The sequence below is a fragment of the Varanus komodoensis genome, unplaced genomic scaffold (genome assembly GCF_004798865.1).
Source record: "Varanus komodoensis strain SLA01 unplaced genomic scaffold, ASM479886v1 scaffold37, whole genome shotgun sequence".
NCBI classification, from domain to species: Eukaryota; Metazoa; Chordata; class Lepidosauria; order Squamata; family Varanidae; genus Varanus; species Varanus komodoensis.
The window spans coordinates 3,290,907-3,308,958 of record NW_025335889.1 but is presented as its reverse complement, the minus strand read 5'-3'; the positions used below and the strand labels follow the sequence as shown (position 1 = coordinate 3,308,958).

The window sequence follows — 18,052 nt, the reverse complement described above, 5'->3', positions numbered from 1 at the left end:
TATTCTGTATTTTATTTTGCATTTTGTTGTTGTAACCTGCCCAGGGAGCCATACAGCTAATGGGACAGGTTAGAATTCTGACGACGACGATGACAGTGGTGTCCACTGTGTGAACAAGATGCTTAACTAGACAGGTGTTTGGTCTGATCCAGCAGGGATGTTCAAAAGTCACTCTAACCACCAAAAACAGCATAATCATTTGCTTGTAGGAAAAAATGTAGAAGAAAATTCATACACCCATTAGCATCTGCTACACTGTTTGAGAACCTGAGTGCTAGTGTGCCAACCAAATAACCCACATGCTGTTCTTCAGAACTGATTTTAGAACTAATTGGTGAAATTCTTGTGCCCCACGTCTAACTTAGATCTCACTTAAGAAACACATGACTATTGCACAAAATTCCTTTCTCCTTGATATGCTGCATGAAATCCAACAACCACATGATCCTCCTTTGCCTGCTGTGATTTTGCCTCTCCCGACCCCCTTGGCATTTTCCAAGATGCTGTTAAAAATGTAACCTGTCCCATTTTCCCAGCAGCAACTCACTGGGCTGTAGTTTTGCAGAACAAACTAAAGCCTACGCCTCAGCACGAGAAAAATTAATCCTACATAGGCACAACAAACAAGCATTTTTGGCTGCCAAACTCAAAGGAAGACTTTTTTTTCTTTTCTGACCCAAAGAAATCTGTTTATTCTGAGCACAAATTATTACTGAGATAGTATAATCTCTGCTATGGGTGTTTTTGTATACTCTATAGCAGCTTTACCAATGTTATGTCCTCTTAGTGCGATGGAGTACAACTCCCATAAACTCTAACCAGCATGGGGATTCTTGTCCAACACAGCTGGAGAATACCATGTTAAAGCAAGTCGCTCTACCTTTATAGAGGATTCTCAAGTACAAAAGTAAAAACATTATTCTCCTTGTTTGATGTTAAGCTATGCAATCATATGATTCCAGCAGCAAAGACTTATACACCTAGCAGGGGAGTACATTTGGGTTCTTCCTTCCCACACATTCCAGATTGGCAAGGTAGCCAGTCACAACCAAAAACCTGGTAGCTGGGAAAGGAGAATCAGACTATAGCAGATTCCTTGCAGCGTTGAGGAGTGGAAATACATATATGCATGGGCATGTCCCCAACTTATGGCAACCCTATGAATGAAAGCCTTCCAAAATGTTCTATTCATAGAAACATAGAAACAGAGCAAGTCAGAAGGGGTCTCCCGGGCCATCTAGTCTGGCCCCCAGCTCCAGCTATTCATGACAGCCCTGCTCGGATTTTGTAAATTCAAGTGTATGTCTTCCTTGCTGGAGTCAATCCATCTCATATTTGGTCTTCCTTTTCTTCATTTGCCTTCAACTTTCCTTCGTATGATCTTCTCCAGGGAGGTTTGCCTTCTTATGATGGCAGCCTCTGCTTTGTCATTTTTGCTTCTAGGGTTTTATCTAGGACCCCCTTGTTTGTCTTTCTGAAAGGCCAGGGTATTCACAAAGCTCTCCTCCAGCACCATGTCTTGAATGGATAAATGTTCTTCTTGTCAACATTCTTCATTCTCCAGCTTTTACACCCATACATTGTGATCAGGAGTACCAAAGAGTGAACACTCTTGCCCTTGGTTTCTAATGAAACGACCTTTCAATAGATAATTTTTTTCTAGTTCCTTCATTGCTCTCCTTCCAAGTCCCAGTCTTCTTTTCACTTCTTGGCTCTCTATCTGATTTGGTGACTGAGCTGAGGTATGTAAAATATTTCTCAATTTCAATGTCTTCATTATTGGCAGTAAAATTGTATAATTTCTATGTAGTTCTTTATAGATTTTTGTTTCCATGTCACAACGCTAGGAATATAGAAAAGCTGCCTTATTTCAGATCAGACCATTGGTCCAACTGGCTTAGGACTGTGACCAGTAGTGGCTCTTTCCCAGCCCTAACTGGAGATGTCAGAGATTTAATCCAAAATCTTCTGGAGAAAAAATATACTGTACTGCCAAGTTACATCCATAACATTCCCTGCATTACGACAATGGAGAATCAGGGGGCACCACGGGTTACAAAGGCAACCGCAAAGGCATAGGCATGACAAGGGAGCAATTCTGGACAAAGAAGGGTAAAAAATTTTAAAAAGCTGATCAGGGTAGTAAATGAGATCAGATAATGCTGTTAATTAGCAAGCACCTGCATATGGATATATGACACAGAGTGAATTTATTTCTTTAGAGAGCTGAGCTGATCTCTGGAGACCATCCTAAGATCCATAAGAGTATGATTCTTCAGAACCTACCTGCTTCTGAGGCTGTAGACCCTTCTATAACCTCCAACGTGATCCTTTCCATAGGGAAAGAACTGTGGTGCCTATATACAGTACAGGTATCACAAGAACAACCTTGAGCAACTCAGGTAAGCCTGACCGAGGGGAGGGGGGCTGCAATGTTCAGCAAGGGAATGGGAGAGGAAGGCCAGAACAGAGGAAATCTTACAGCTTCTCTAGACCCAGCATCACCCCCAGGAACATGACTGTTCTAGACAGATCCAGAGGCCCATTTAGAAGAACATTTACAAAAATGAAGCAAAAATCATCTCCATCGTTCCTCCTGGCCTACCAACAGCAGCCCAATAGGACAATGGATACTCTGAAGCCCCCAGTATTGCAGGCTTCCATCCATCAGTGGCACCACACACAGGACGGCAGCCTTGATGGATGCTATACTGCCTTTCTGAAGCCAACCAAAGGTTATCTAAAGGAGCGCCTGCTTCCGTATTTGCCCTCCCATCCCTTGAGACTGGCGGCAGAGGCCCTTCTCTGGGAACCCTCCATGAGAGACTTTAGGAGGGTGAGTACCCAGAGGAGGGCTTTCTCTGCAGTGGCGCCCCACTTATGGAATGCGCTCCCCAGAGAGGTCTGCCTCGCACCGTCATTATTTGTTTTTCGGTGCCAGGCCAAGACCTTTTTATTTAAACGATATTTTAATAGCCGATTTTATTTATTGATTTTAAATTATTATGCCAGGATGTTTCCAGTTTTTATATGTATTTGTATAGATATTTATTTATATGTTGGAAGCCGTCCCGAGGCTTATGCGAATGGGACGGCATACAAAAATTCCAAATAAATAAACCAATGTGGCTTGCAAAAAGTCCAAAAAATGAAAACAAACACCAAATAAAAACATGGTAAAACATTGAAGACCACCTTGAAGACCATAACCGCAACTCTGAAAAGATGTGTCTTGACCCTTTACTGCACAAAGAGTATAGACCATTTCCACTCCAAAGAGTGCATACCAGCTTTGCAGCAACACAAGAGAAAGCCCGGTCATGCACCCTCAACAAGCAGGCCTCCGTAAGGAAGGGTCTTCAAAAGGGCATCTCCTGTTGATCTTAATAACCAAGAAGGTTCATACTCTCAACAGCTGCCCTATGAGTAATGGCAAACTTGCCAAGGTGGCTCATGACTGACTGGCTGATTGACTGCACTTATATCCTCCTTTTTTCCAAAGAACATGTATGGTTTTTCCTCCCTGCTGCTTCGTCATTGCACTCATCCTATGAAGTAGGTTAGACTGAAAGATACAGCACCTTGCCCATATTATCTGCTCATCTGCTGAAAAAATGCACATGTTCAAACAAAAAAGTACTATGTGAAGAGTATAACTATGATTTATCAGAAAGAGGAGTTCCTTTTTCTGAGCATATTCTGCATTCCTAAGACTATCCACTGCTGTTTTTCCCTTAATACACAGAACAGTGTTGGCTTCAAAAGGCATTAAAAACTAATAATGTTGTTTGTTCAGCTATACATACAACTACCTAATATAATGAGATATAAGTTCCTGAAAAGAATTAAATGAAAGCTGTGTGATCCTATTTTTATTCTTTGAACGAAATGAAACACTACACTTACACTTAAAATTACCTAAGAAATACTCAGAGAAGGAAATTATGGATTACTAAAACCTTTAAAAGAGCCTTTCCAGTCTGTGTCTTGCAATAACAAACAAAAGATTGTTCAAACATTGAGGATACTGTATGCTAGAGAATAAATGCCTTTATCAAAGCAACTTTCCCCCAGTATTGTGACTTCTATATGTCTTGGACTAAAATTTCCAGCAAGAATTTTACTGTAAGACATTTGGACGGTACAGTTGGGAGAAGGTTATTTACAGAAACACCAGTTCCAAAGTAAATATGAGCAACATACTTGTGGAATCCACAAATTCATTATGCATGTATATTTTAATTTCTCCCTCATCTTTCTCCATCAGTGCCCCTTCCCCTCACATCTCCTCCAATCAGGTCTGGCTCAAGCCTCATTGATGCCTTAGTTACATTGACTCCCCCAACATCTTTGTATTCTTGTACACTAAGCAGCAAAACATCTAACTGAAGTGGCCTTGCATCCTTCTCTTGGAGGGTACCCTGCTGGAAAGGCACTCCAGTCTACCTGTGGTTACAAGACAGAGCAAGTACATTTAATATTATCCATCAACAGTGAGCTCCAGGACAAGCTCACATAATCACTCTCTTCCCCACTACTGTGAGACAGAGATGTACTGTACTTTTCTTTAAGTTATCCTCATTATTTCCACAGGTATGTCTATACATATGAATTTGACACAAACCTGTATCTTCTTTTTTAATGATTCATTTCTCCTTTTGGCTATGAGGAAGTGGCCACCTACTTCCAAAGCAAATTAACTGGGATACTATTTTCTCCTTTTCCTTTTTGGTATCTATCATATACGTATGAGAAAAAAGAAGAATCTGGTGGATCAGATCAAAGCCCATGTGCTCCAGACTCTTGCTGTCCCACATGGGATCAACCAGATGCCTCTGGGAAGCAGCCCATAAACAGCAGGGAGGGACGGCATCATGGCACATGCCCTCTTTTATTGTGGCTGGTAATCCAGATCGCCTGTGAAATCTAAGGAGTGGCCCCTGACAGATGTACCCTCCATGAATTTGTCCCATCCCCTCAAAGCCATTTAGGCTAGCGACTATCCTCACGTCTCCTAGCCACAAATTCCATACAATAACTATACACTGCACAAAGTACTTCCACTGGTTTGTTCTGAATCTCCCACCAAGCAAAATATTCAGATGACCCCAAGTCTGCTAGTATGAGGGGTGAAGAAAACCATATTCCCATCACCATTCCATGCAGAAAAACTAAGCAACAATTGTGCTCCGTTTCAGTCACCCTTTCTTTAAACTGCCAAGTCAGTTTTCTTAAGGAATATGCTCTGTGACCACCACCACCACTGATCTTTCTGGTTACTCTTTTTTGTCCTTTTCCTATTACAGGTTATTCCCTTTTCTTTTTCCTTCCTATTTGTAGCTAATAGGGATGGAAAAATTATCTCTTATGTCTTCTGTAACACAAGGAATGTACTCAGCCCAAAAGCTGTGTATGTGCATCTTACAGAGAGTGGCTGTCTTTCCAAAGCATCTGAATAGCTACAGCAAACATCCTGTATATTTTGCCTAAGTTGCTGGAGCTGGACCAATCCCAAAACTACTCTACAATTGCTGTGTAAACTTTTTTGGGGCTGAGAGTTGTCTTTTCCTAACATTGCACTGTATACCGATGAAATAATCGTAGTAATTACAACACTACAGGGAAAGTGGTCGCAAAGAATTGTAATAGACCTAAGAACTATTTTTGGTCAACGTGTATAAGAAGGGTCTGGGTAGGCAACACTCAGCCTGAAGGTTCAGGAAATAAATACATAGTAAAAAAGAAAAAAGTATTCCTCATTCTTTGCAACAATGCTAGAAAGTTAATATATTCACAAGCAAAGCGGTTGAACAAAGTTCAGAGGTGAGAATGTCCCTTCTCAAAAATTTCCATTTGAGCAATTCCTTCCTAGTTAAAGTTATCTAAACCTGAAGACAAATGTATCTTTGCATATAAACACATAGGTTTTTAAAAATGCAAATTGCATCAGCTGTGAGAGGACAGTAAGACTGTGATACGCAAGGAGTAGGGAATTAGAAATCATTCTTCTGGTCCCGGAGTGGCTTCTTGGCATGGGAGCATTTCACCCAATGCAAAAACTAGCTTCAGAGGTGGATTTTCTTCTCAGGACTGCAGCAGGGAGGAACAGATTACACTTCCTCTCCAAGCCTGCTCTGATCCCATTCATTATCTGACCCACCCACTTCCAGTTGGTGCAATGTGCATTTTTAAAGATCTAGCAGGATCAATGCGAAGATGCATTTAACATCATTGTCTGCTTTGGCCCTAATAATAGAATATACCTAAAATAAGTCCACTGCTTCAGTCACAGGGAATAAGAACTGAAGGTTTCACAGGCAGACTGGCAAAAGTGTTGTGTCATGCATTCAACGAGGTTAAAACACCATTTCTGGTTCTTTGGAGGGTAAAATGAGAAAAGGCCATCTTGCAATTGTTCCTAGTTTTGTTTATGCTGAACAGAAACCAAAATAAAATGTTCCTGATGGGCCAAATGAAATAAAGGAATACCCTGCTGACTCCTTCTATCCATGTTGGTCTGTATGAGCATATATTTGTGCAGGGTTAAAGAAGGTTTGAGAGGAAAACAAGGGTGAAGTGTCCTCAGCCAGCTTGCTTAGATATAAAAACAGCAGTGCCATCTTCACCTTTCTGTTGACTTGAATATTTAAATTATCATTTCCAGTGAGTCCTCTTAATCCTGGCAACCAATCAAAGCAACAGCCATCAGGAAGCTTAAGTAGGGGTCACTTGGTTTAAGATGCAAGTTGATAAAAACAATTTCATTCTTACTATGGAAGGGAAAAGGTTTTATTACAAGCCATCCTGTTTAATTGGTAAGGATGGATTGGGAGTCATACAAAAATGCTAGAAAACAAACACTCTGCAGGAGCAATCTAGATGTACAAACACAGTGGAAAACTCATCACCTGAGAAACAGCAGTGCTTAGCTCCACTGCACATCATGACAGATTCTCTGAGAAAAACTATTGTGGAAAAGATTTAGATGTAGAGGCTGAAGCTGCAGGCAAGACAAGAAAGAAAAGGCATATATTGCTGGAGAAGGGGAACTGTGTGTCCTAGTAACGGGTCTCTTCCGTGCTAATGAATGCAGCTTTGAAAGCCTAAACAGGGACTTGGCAAGAAAAGGAAAAGAAGGTGGACCATTCCAGTATTTGGAAGAAATGTCTGGACCATTCTCCTTACTAATTCTTTATTCAAATATTCATTCCTATACATCTATCTATACATGGACATGTATCACTTACAGATATTATTGACACAACTAAATAAGCAGATCTGTAGTTAAAGCCCCTACTATTTCTCACAGCAACCTGGAGTGCCAGTATTTCGGGCAGGTTTAAGGGGATTGCTCAGAAAGCAATCTGACAACTGTGTCATATTTACTAAGCATAGGCTTACCCTCTTAAGCTGTAAAACCTAGCCTCACCTAACATGGTGGAAAGTCCCACTAAACATAGTGGAACTTACTGTCAAATAAATATCTGCAGGATAGGGCGGTTAGTTCTTTGCTGAGCGGCCCCTCTGGAGCACCCTCTGTCTATTGCCTGTGAAAGGATGTGTTTTCAAAGCAGAAGATGGAAAAACAAGAACTGAAGAATTTTATTATTCCACATAGCTTAGACAACCAAATGTGAAAGTTTGCCTGGAAGGCCAGACAAATGCTGGGAGTTTCCCCAGGGTAATTATTTTCTTGTGACATACATGAAAGATAGCTCTAGAAGCTGAAAAGCTAACCTAGCTTTGTAAAAAGATGAAGTCCAGAACTGTGATTCGTATGCTACAGAGTGGAATGGAATATTTTCCAGTAACCTTGAGTACACATTACTCTTCTATGTAGCCCACCCCAACAGGTGCCAGATGGTTTAAGCTTTGATTCCCATCAGTTTCAAGCAGCACGGCTAACAATCAGAAATGCTAGGAGTTGTAGTCAGAAACATCTGCAGGGGACTAGAGACAATCTAATGAAATAAAAGCATCTGGTATATTTTTAGAGGGCTGGGGCTTTCTTTTTGGGTTCAGGTCACTTGAGCTGTACAGGGCTCGGTGGGAAGATGCTTTTTGGAAGAACCTTTCAAAAGCTGCAAGATATCTATTGAGGCACAATTTCACTGGTTGCAAAAACGCACTAAAGAACATTAACACAAGTCCATATTTTCAAACCAATGGCATTCTCGTATGAAAAATTCAGTTGCTTCAATGGGTGGAGAATGAAAGATGCCTGACAATCCAGAACACATAGACTGAAACAGTTTAACAAAAGCTAATCATATGGCCATACACCCAAGTGGCTGGAAAGAGTGTAAAGTAGCAGTTAACAGGAGTGGGTGCCAAAGGAATATCCAAGCCAGATTCCAAAAGGAATGTCTATGGAGTGCTTGTAACTCAGCAATACAGCATCTCCAGATAGGACTAGGGGAAAAAGTCCTCTTGGGACTGTATAAAGTCACTGCTAGCCAATGTGGACAGTACTCCACTAAAAGCATGGTCTGGTTAAAAATAAGGCAACTTTCTATGTCCTATGTTCAACCTTCAGTTAGAAGCCACCATGGATCTCAAAAGGCCGATACTTAATAGGGCCCCATGATCATCCCTGCCATGATAGTCACAGTGCCGGGAGAAGAAAGCAAGACATTGTTCATGTGGTACTTATAATCCAAGCCTAGATTGCTACTGTAGAGATTATTGGGTTGAGGCAGTAAGCAAGATACTGTCTTGGACTGTGGATGTGGAGAAAGTAAGAACAGAAATCAGGATGTTATCTTAATGGGGTACCAGAAGAGCAGATCGTAATCGCAAGAGAACAAGGTGCTAAACCCTTGGCTGTGGCAGCATGAAGGAACTGTTTGAGTATGTATGAGGGAAGCAGAGCTGTTACTTGAAGAGCAGCGAAAGCTGAACAAATGCTGAAGACAGGAGCACAGTGAGAATGGGGTCATGATGGGAAAGGAGACAACTGTCAGGAAGGTTAGGTGGTTTCACTTGTGTCAGGATATGCTAAGTGACCAATACTTGGTTTTCCCCATGCCTTTAACAACTACAATGCCAGAAGCAAAAAGGCACGGGGGGGGGGGTAGCTGAGAAGAGACCACAGCTCAGCGGCTGCAAAAACGGAGGTCCTTGGTTCAATTCCTGCCTGAAGCCCACTGTGTTGACCATCGTGGGCTTGACAGACTAATGGGTACAAGACCAACTCTTATGTTCCTAAGCACAGTGATGGGGAAGAGAGAAGAAAGCAAATGAAGGTGAAGGTTTTCTTTTCCTTTTAAAGAACTTCGTCAGGGTGGAAGCAGAGAGAGACTAGATGGGTGGAGGTGGTTATTCTAAAAGCAGCAACCGTGGGCAGGAGGGCTTTCTGGAGGGGGGCAAAGCGGAAAGTTGGGGGCGAGGGGGTCGCTGCAGGATGACCTCCCGCCAGGGGCAGGGCCAGCGAGCGCTGAGGGAGGGGCAGAGGGTTACCTTCGGGGGCAGGCTGAAGAGGATGGGCAGCAGCACCAGCGGGGTGCAGAGCAGCACCAAGTAGCGGCGTGTACTCCACACTTTCTTCACTAAGGCTCCCAGCGCTGCCATAACCCGACAGGCACCCCGAGGGACCGGCTTCAGAGGGACCGGCCGCGGCGCTGGGGCCCGCCGTTTTATCCCGAGCGAGGGAGGGGGAAGAGGAGAGGAGGCCGGACTCTTACCTGGGGGCGGCGGCACGGAGCACGGGACTCGCAGCAGCCCGCCCGTTCGACCGACTCCCACCTCCCGCTCCATCCTCGAGCGCCGGTGAGAGCAGACGGAGCGGAAGCCGCGTCCTCCCCTCCCCTCCCCTCCCCTCCCGCGCTGTGCAAGGGCCGTCCTCCTCGTGGCTGCCCGCCCCCGGCAGCCCGAGGTCGAGGGGGCGGCTTCCCGGCCACGTGCAAGCCAAGGAGCCGCACTGGCGACCTGGCTGCTGGCCAGGCGGTCTGCGCACAGGCCGCTAGGGGGCCGGGGAGAAGCAGCCTGACCTTGAGAAGGAAGGGCAGCGCTTGGGGAGGGGTGCAGCGACGGAGGGATTCCCTGGGCCCCTCGCGGAGGGGGGTTACACATGCCCAGACACACCGAGCGGCGCGCGTCTCAGCTGGGCCCATGCAAGAAGATCGAGCTGTGGAAGCATCCCATAGGGTCAGATCCTGCCTGAGTCGGCTCTTATTTGCTGCAACGTGCCGGGTAGGAATCGCCTCTGCCGATTGCCAGACCCAGCCACGACCGTTTCTTGTGCTCTTTCCTCGTTAAGAGCGTGTGTTTGTCTGTGTTTCTTCCCCAGGAACATGCGAGTGAACTAGCAGATCAACCGAAGGGCACAGGAGAGGCTAATGGTCGGTCCTGCGGACCAAGGAGTCGAGCGAGCGGGGCTGGCGCTGCATCCACAGCAGCCGGGAGCCCTTTGCACAGGAAGAGAAAACGGAGGTGCAAAGCGTTTGAAGGGGTGTGTGGAACTCACACAGCCAACGCAAAAGTCCTCCTTTTGACCCACCTGGTCCTCTTTCGGCAACAATTTCCATTGCACAGAGAATCAAGTGACTCTTAGGATGCTGCGTGCCTTCTGCCTTCTCACGCATCCGTCACAATGATAAGGGTAACAACGATAAGGACAGCAATTAAAACAACGAGGGTTGTTCTCAGAGCCACAGAGGAAGGCGACCTTTGAAACACAGGAACAAATTCTGAAGGCATCCACACTTCCATACTTTTGTAGATCCACCATAAAGCATCCACCAGAGTGGATAGGGAGCATGCACCAAATTCCAGATTATGCATAACTCATAAGAAGTAAGGACTGGCTTGCCCAGGAGAAGCTATGCACATTCCTCTGTATGTGGTGATGATGATGGTGATGATGATGGGTGAGAATCCAGCAAGAGCCCTTTGCAAAATATGCAGCCTTCACACAGGGACTCCTCCCCATCTACTACCCCCAAGTATATTCACAGATACTAAACCATACATACACACAAACCTCAAAACATGACAATAATGACAATTATTAACTTATCTTGAGCCACAATCCTTACTCTAACCAATACACCACACTGGTTCTCCTTATATTGCAAGGAGAGGATTTTACTTTTAAAGGTAGCCTTAACATAATGTTAAATAAATAAAATATGGTAAGTCATTCCCAAAGCTCTTCTGTTCCAGAGGCAAGGCAATGGTCAAAATTGTCACTTTTAAAAAACTCAGGTTGTGCAACTGAGTTTTAGCTAATGGATTTTCTATTTTTATATTTCTTGCATATTTAGTAAAATTCATATTCTCTTTTTAAACAGTGTATGCTTTATTTATAAACAAAGAATAGCCAGTTATAACCAAACTACAAGCTAAGCCTGCCTGAATATTGTGAATCCAATATAGTACTTTAGTTACGGATCTCCTCTACTTCCTGTCTTATGAGATACCACCACACTGGTGTAGCTGAGGTCAAATGAAGGTGAATGCATCACCAACACAGCCTTGGGAAGAAAGAAATAGGATGATCTCGGGCAAACTCCTACAAGGTCCAAGCTATGCCTTATAGGGGATCACCAACTTCATCAAATTTGGAATGGTGGACCACTCCCTTCTCAGTACCAGATATGGATGCATTTTGTTCTTCCTGCAGGACTACCAGGGACAGAGGGTGCTGATACAGACTCCCCTCTCCAGTCCGCAAGCTGCCTCTCTGCCTGTGCATTGCTGAATAATAGCTTATCAAGAAGGCCCCTTCCTACCAGAACCACATTAAGTAGCTTCACCACAGCAGAGTTCCCACTGCCTGGCCGATCGTGCCACTTTAGTACCATCTTTCTATCTTGGAGGGAGAGAGAGAGATTGTATTTGCAATTGGCCGTGTGACTGCGATGGATTCACTGTCTGTCTTGCTTAGTGATTGTTGGTGGAAGGGGAGAAAGGGGGAGGGGAGGGGAGGGAGGTCTGTCTCATTTAACTATCTTAGGTCTTCTCTAAATGAAGCTTTTAACCCAGCGTTGCACCAAGGTTACTTCTGTAGTCTTCTTTACAGGACCAAGAGCATATTCGTTGCACTTGGGATTTCTTCCCCAGGAGGGGACCCTTTTTCTCCCTTCACAGCACTGTGGTACAGCACAATTGTCAACATTTGAGGACTTCTTTTAGTTTTTATAGCTAAGAGAGAGCAGGTTATCTTCATTCTAAAAGAAAGCACAAAAATAGCTGCAAAATGTGGGAAAGGCCTGATATTGTGTAAAGCCCCTGCAAACCACTGTGAGTAAGAAATCACAAGTGTACAGTAAGTGCCTGTGGGGCGAAACCTGTAATCTCTTTTACCATGTCTAATGATCACTGGAGGGAAACAGCTTTGCACCCAATACAGTCAAACCAAAGGAGGAAGCACTGCTTTCCCTTCCTCACAACTTATTTTTTTTATTATTCCTTCTAAAAAATATTTTCTCCACTGGTGGATATGGGAGAAGCCCAAATAAATTCAACAGAACCTTATTTTAGGTAAACATGAGTATGTCTTCATGGAGCTACCTTTGCTTGGAGTGTTTACCTGGATACTTTTTCCTGTGGATATTTGATGATGATGATGAGTGGGCAGGAATACAACTATTTCTTATTCCTTTGATAACAGTTTATAATAAGGGCTTGTAGTAATGTGAGTGTCCATCAGATTGCATCCTTGCAGTTAAATGAACATCATGGGATTTTTCAGTAAAACAAGACATTCATATTGTATTTGTATCTTAGAAATTTTCAGGGATGTGAGAGCAATTATGTGTGGATTCCATAATTTTAGCTACATATGCAATGGGCATTCACAGTCTTGCCATTATAAACAGAGGAAATAACTAATGTGTCATTAAAAGTTGAAAGTTCATGAAGACATTTCATAACAGAGTTTTTTCAGTAAAGCAATATTTTGCAACACTGGAGTTTTCAAGCAACTATTACAATTTTGATGATCGTTTGGAAAATAGCCACACACCCTAGAGTTTCACATATGGAGTCTTCATCCCTGCAGCAGTCAAAGAGAAATATCATGATGCAGTTTGGATTCTAAAATTGTTCAGGAGCTTTTGGTGGATCTCTGGGGGAAAAATGTCTGAATCTAAGCAAGAAGCTCCACCCATGCCTAACCCAGAAGTTCCCACTATTTGTTTTGAGAAAGCATGGACACTGGGAAAAAAACAAGGGGATCAACTGCCCAACTTTATGGAGAGCAGTTCTTGATTTTGTAGAGCTGTCAGAGGACAGTCTTCTATTTAAACCTGTCATCTATTTGATGGGCTGCTCAGTCCAGGTCTAATTTAAAGCCAAAAGACCAAAGAAGGGAGAACGAGGACCACCAGCATTTAGTCCTTGAACAGCAGCTTTGAGCAGGCATGCAGGGCACTTGATCTGTCTTCACTACAATGATTTGAATTACTGTTATTCCTACATTTTTACCAATACATATATAGCTCTGTGTCCAAGCTCTGTGCAAATAGTTCTTGCTGTCTCTTGTGTTCTCTGCAAAAATTACTCTTTTCTGGTAATACACAACTGGCCACCCTAGATGGAATTGCCTGCCTATCTTTGTGGACCAGCAGAATTAAGATACAAGTTGCTTCCAGAGGATGCTCTTGTGGAGCCATAGCCTTGTCTCATTCATTGAATTTTACAGTTTGTGCCAGTCTGACATCAAAAACCTCAAGAGAAGTGGATTCCTGTAATGACCAAGCAGCAATGCTCTTTTCTTCCTTGCCCTAATGGAGAAAAACACTGACAATATGGAAAGAGAATATACCTTTTAACAGTGCAATGAGCAAAAGAATCCTAGCTGTGGGGACACAGGACAAAAGGGCAGAAGATACAGCTGCCATTCCATGCTTCATAATCAAACTGAAGAACAGATCAAAGCACTGAAAGATGAGAGGACAGCAGATAATTAGCTGAATTTTCCTTCTGCCACACTAATGTGTTTATGTCGCAAAGAGCAAAATCCAAAAGCAAAATAGCCTGGTCTCTTCATTTAATTCCACAGTGTCCTCAGTACATCTTAACACATGTTCCAGCTACTGATGAAATAGACCCTGCAACATGCCTGGGAGACGGAGAAGTATTAACAACAAACAAGTATGAAAATGAGTTCTCTCCTTCAAAGATTAGCCACCAAAAGAGTTGGAGGCAATGGAAAGGTGGGATAGCTGACAGAGTCAAGCCTATAGCAGTAAAATATCAAAACAATTCTGGTGAAGAATGCCAGAGTTGGAAATCAGCCAACAACTGAAAGGTCTACATTCAGAAAGTCCTCTAATCAGATTGTTTTGGTCAACTTGTGTGATAACCCATATCTGGTCAACTGTGTTCACTCAGCTCTCATCAGCTGAATCTAAGAAGGATGTTAACAAATTGGAAAGGACTCCAAGGAGAGATTCGAGGATTATCAGAAGCCAGGAACTGAGCACAGCCTGTCTTTATCAGTCCAGCACAATCGTGTTTGACTTCGAAAGGGGAGGCTTCTCTAAAAGGTTAGAACAGAAAGGAAGGTTCCTTGGTAAAAGGAAAGGAAGGTTGGTAAAAGGAAAAAGTTGGTAAAAGGAAGGTTGGAACAGAATGTTGACTGGAGCAGATCTCTCCAGAATGCTTGCAAGTTGACAAAAGGCACAATCATAAAGATGGTTGCAGCAAAGAATTTTACCCTATATGGAGTGAGAAATGCCTAATGTTCAAGCTGGGTTTTGAAAAGGAACGGGTACTTGAGATCATACTGAAACTATGATCACCCCTTCTCCCATGCAGTCAGATAATGAGGCAGACAGCACCAGCAACAAAAAGAGAGACGCTTAGGTATAGAAGCTAATTTAGTGGCTGAGGAATGCCTCTATTTGTAAATAGTGACCTTTTTGCAGTAACCTTGAGACATTAATGGGTTTTATGCTTTTATTGCACTCCCTGGTCTTGCTTTTCTTCCAAATAGCAGCACTCCGATAGCATTGTGCAAAGCCTGGGAAAAGATGTTCTTACATACCAAACAGCTGCCCAGATATGTACCAGTCATTGACCAGAAATGCTGTGCATATTGTTGCCATGCAAAAACAAAGGGCAGGTGCTAAAAGAAAGAGGAGGCACAGTTCACACTGGCAGACAGGTGCCCTTCATTCCCAGTTGGCAGATGGTGTTCTTCCAGGGATGAAGGTGATGCCTGTAAGGTGACCATCCTGACTGTTGAAGGGATGGGCACAGATTGCCCATCCTTATGCTTACGCGGCTTGGGTCCAGCGTGCGAGTGCTGCACTTGCACTATGCTGCTGGGTTAGTGCCAGGTGTGTGAACCTACCCGTTATGCCAGTGATCCTTCCTAGTGCACTGGGGCTCAACTTCTTTCTCTCGGCCTCCCATTGCTCTCTTTTACATTTGTGCACTAATGGCAGGCAAGCAGGTGCACAGGGCTTCCAGAAATGCAGGGCAGCAGGGAGAGAGAGACAGAGAGAGAGGATGCAATGACAGCAGCTGGAACAAGGAGAAGCAGAGTTGGGGAGGCAACACTAGGCCCTTGTTCATTGTACTCTGCATGGAAGTAGATCTTGGATCTATTACACAGGGGATACCATACTACCTGTGCATTTTTACCAGTCTCTTCTCCTGTGCTCCTAACCACTATTTGAGCTTCAATCTGCCCTACCTTCTTGTCATGAATAGCTACAGCTGCTGATTTGTGCAGATAAAGCTGCTGTTAGAAGCACAGAAGCAAGCCTGACTATTTTTTTCTGGTGAGTGGCAATTCTACCTCTTATTCCCACTCTACCTTTCCCTAGTACTTGCTCTCTTTTCCAACTACTAGCTGACCCAAAGTCTGAATTATAATTTTCTTATTTCACCAGTGAAGGGAAGAGAGGATATGAACTTAATATTTAATTGAATTTTAACATCATAAATCAGTTATTAATTCTAGAATTTCCTATCATTGCCCATTAGACAGGCACCACCCCCCTTGAGATTTTGGAACCTACTGAAAACACAGAACATGCCTAGAAAGACCATCTTGTCTTCTGTATATAATAGTAACACACAGTATTTAATTATGTATTTATACTCCATGGTTTTGTACATCATGTGGAAATGTATTTTAATATAAGCGATTCATAAGTATCTTTAACTAAATACATCTTCTTTTGGGGAGCACCATGAACAATCACTTATACAACAAACCATGTGGTGTGGAAATTTCCATCTAGAGTACCAGTTTTGAAAGCAAGCAACTGAAAGGAAGAAACAACCCAGTGTGCTTTTATTATTATGACAAGGTCAGCTCAGATAACAGCAATTCCCTCTTCCAAAATACACACAATTCCAACCAGCAACCCCAACACATGAGGTTCACTCCCTGCAGCTTTCACCATTCTGCTCTTGCTCATAAATATAATCCTTATTGTCATTCCTAACTTGTAATCAGTTGATTTACTGCTGAAATCAATGGAATTTAAGGATGGGGGAGAAATACTGCATCTCTGAGCCAATACACAAACCAAAACTCACTTATCCTTTGAAATTCACATTTCTCTGAATTTTGCAAAGAAGTTTGCCATTCAAAAAGGTTTACCTGCAAAAAATGCATACATTTGAGCCAGTGATGATAAAAATGCATTATATTAGGAAAGCTACTTGTTTTTTTTTTAACCTAATAATAAGTTTTATTTGAAAAAATAATCCTAAAAACAAAGAAAAACTAAAAACAACATCAATCATCAAAAACATCAGGCCTGCTGGGTCAGCCCCCACATTTTTTTTCCATTTATGATGACTTAAAAACATATTTAAATCTATACAAAGTCCCGTTTCTCTAGCCAATAATAAAAAGAGTCTCAAGTTTGATAGAAGACAGTATCTTCTTTCTCCTTCAATGATAAAGTCAATCTATCCATTTCTGCACAAGGAAAACTACTCGTAAGATATATATGTATTGGGCAGGAAACCATGCAAGAATGGAAGTACTAGAAGTGCAGACTAAAGTGTATTCATGCAAACATCTAAAAAAGGTCTCAGGTTATAACAAATCAGGAAGAATGAAAAATGAAGAGAAACCAATATTGACAGATTTGTCTAACCTTCAATTGGCCCATTGTAACTTAAGGCCTGTTTTTCAACACCACCAGGACCTGTTATGCAAAATCACAAGCTTTTTATTTTGTAGCTCTTGTACAAAGCCCCCAAACTGCACAGAAACTGTCATTTACCTTCATAGTCCAAGTTTTAAAGAGAAATTTTCAAATGGAATTTTCTGGCCAAGGTACAAAAGGCGAATAGTACCAAATCCACCAGCTGGAGATGTAGAGCAACCTCTGGTGGCCACACAGGCTGCATGCTTCCTTTCGCTGCTTTCATCTTCCTGTCCGGTCCATTGGTTGCTTCTGTGTAATTTCCATCTCTTTCATGAGCACAGTTCAGCCTTCTTCCAATAAAGAAGAATCCTATCATGGCACACAATCAAGGTTGCCAGCTATTCACTTAGCTTCCTTAGTTGCACCTGGTAAAGACAGCTTGATCTAGAAAGGTTAATCAGTTGGCATGATTCACCCCAAGCATGAAAAGTGATACCTATTGATTTTTGGCACATTCAGATTTAATGTAATGAGTTAGCAATCCTACATATGGTTCACTAACATCAGAAGGACCGTGGCCATCAGGCATTACCATACCATTGTGTCCTTCTTAAACTTAGAAACATAGAAACTGAGTGAGTCAGAAGGGGTCTCCCAGGCCATCTAGTCTGATACCTGGCTCCAGCCGGTTCCACTCATGACATGCCTGCCATCTGCATGCCTATCCTATCCTTGAACACCGTTACCGATTGGGCTTCAACTACCTCCCGTGGAAGTCCATTCCATACTCTAGGGGTCCTAACTGTCAGGAAGTACTTCCTGGCATCCAAATTGAACCTTGGTTCCCTGAGCTTGGCTCCATTGCCTTCCTCTACAGGGGAGAACAGGTCTCTACTTTATTCCTCACCTAAATTCCATTCAAATAAAATAGCCCATCTCCATCAGTATCTGCAAACAATGAACAAAGTGCACTGCAGAGAACTATAATC

At 42.8% G+C, this 18,052-nt stretch overlaps 1 protein-coding gene across 3 annotated transcripts in view; it reads right to left on the bottom strand.

The window, feature by feature from the left end:
- Positions 1-17,649, bottom strand: part of SLC13A3 (solute carrier family 13 member 3) — a 64,390-nt gene extending 46,741 nt beyond the window's left edge. Inside the window, exon 1 of one of the 3 annotated variants that reach the window (XM_044440376.1) lies at positions 17,199-17,649. In XM_044440376.1, the coding sequence (XP_044296311.1) occupies positions 17,199-17,204 (6 nt within the window). In that variant the 5' untranslated portion in view covers positions 17,205-17,649. Of the gene's footprint in view, positions 1-9,459; positions 9,545-9,683; positions 9,756-17,198 lie in introns of those variants that run through there. The other 2 variants (XM_044440377.1, XM_044440374.1) reach the window with 2 other exon arrangements.
- Positions 17,650-18,052: the final 403 nt, after the last annotated feature.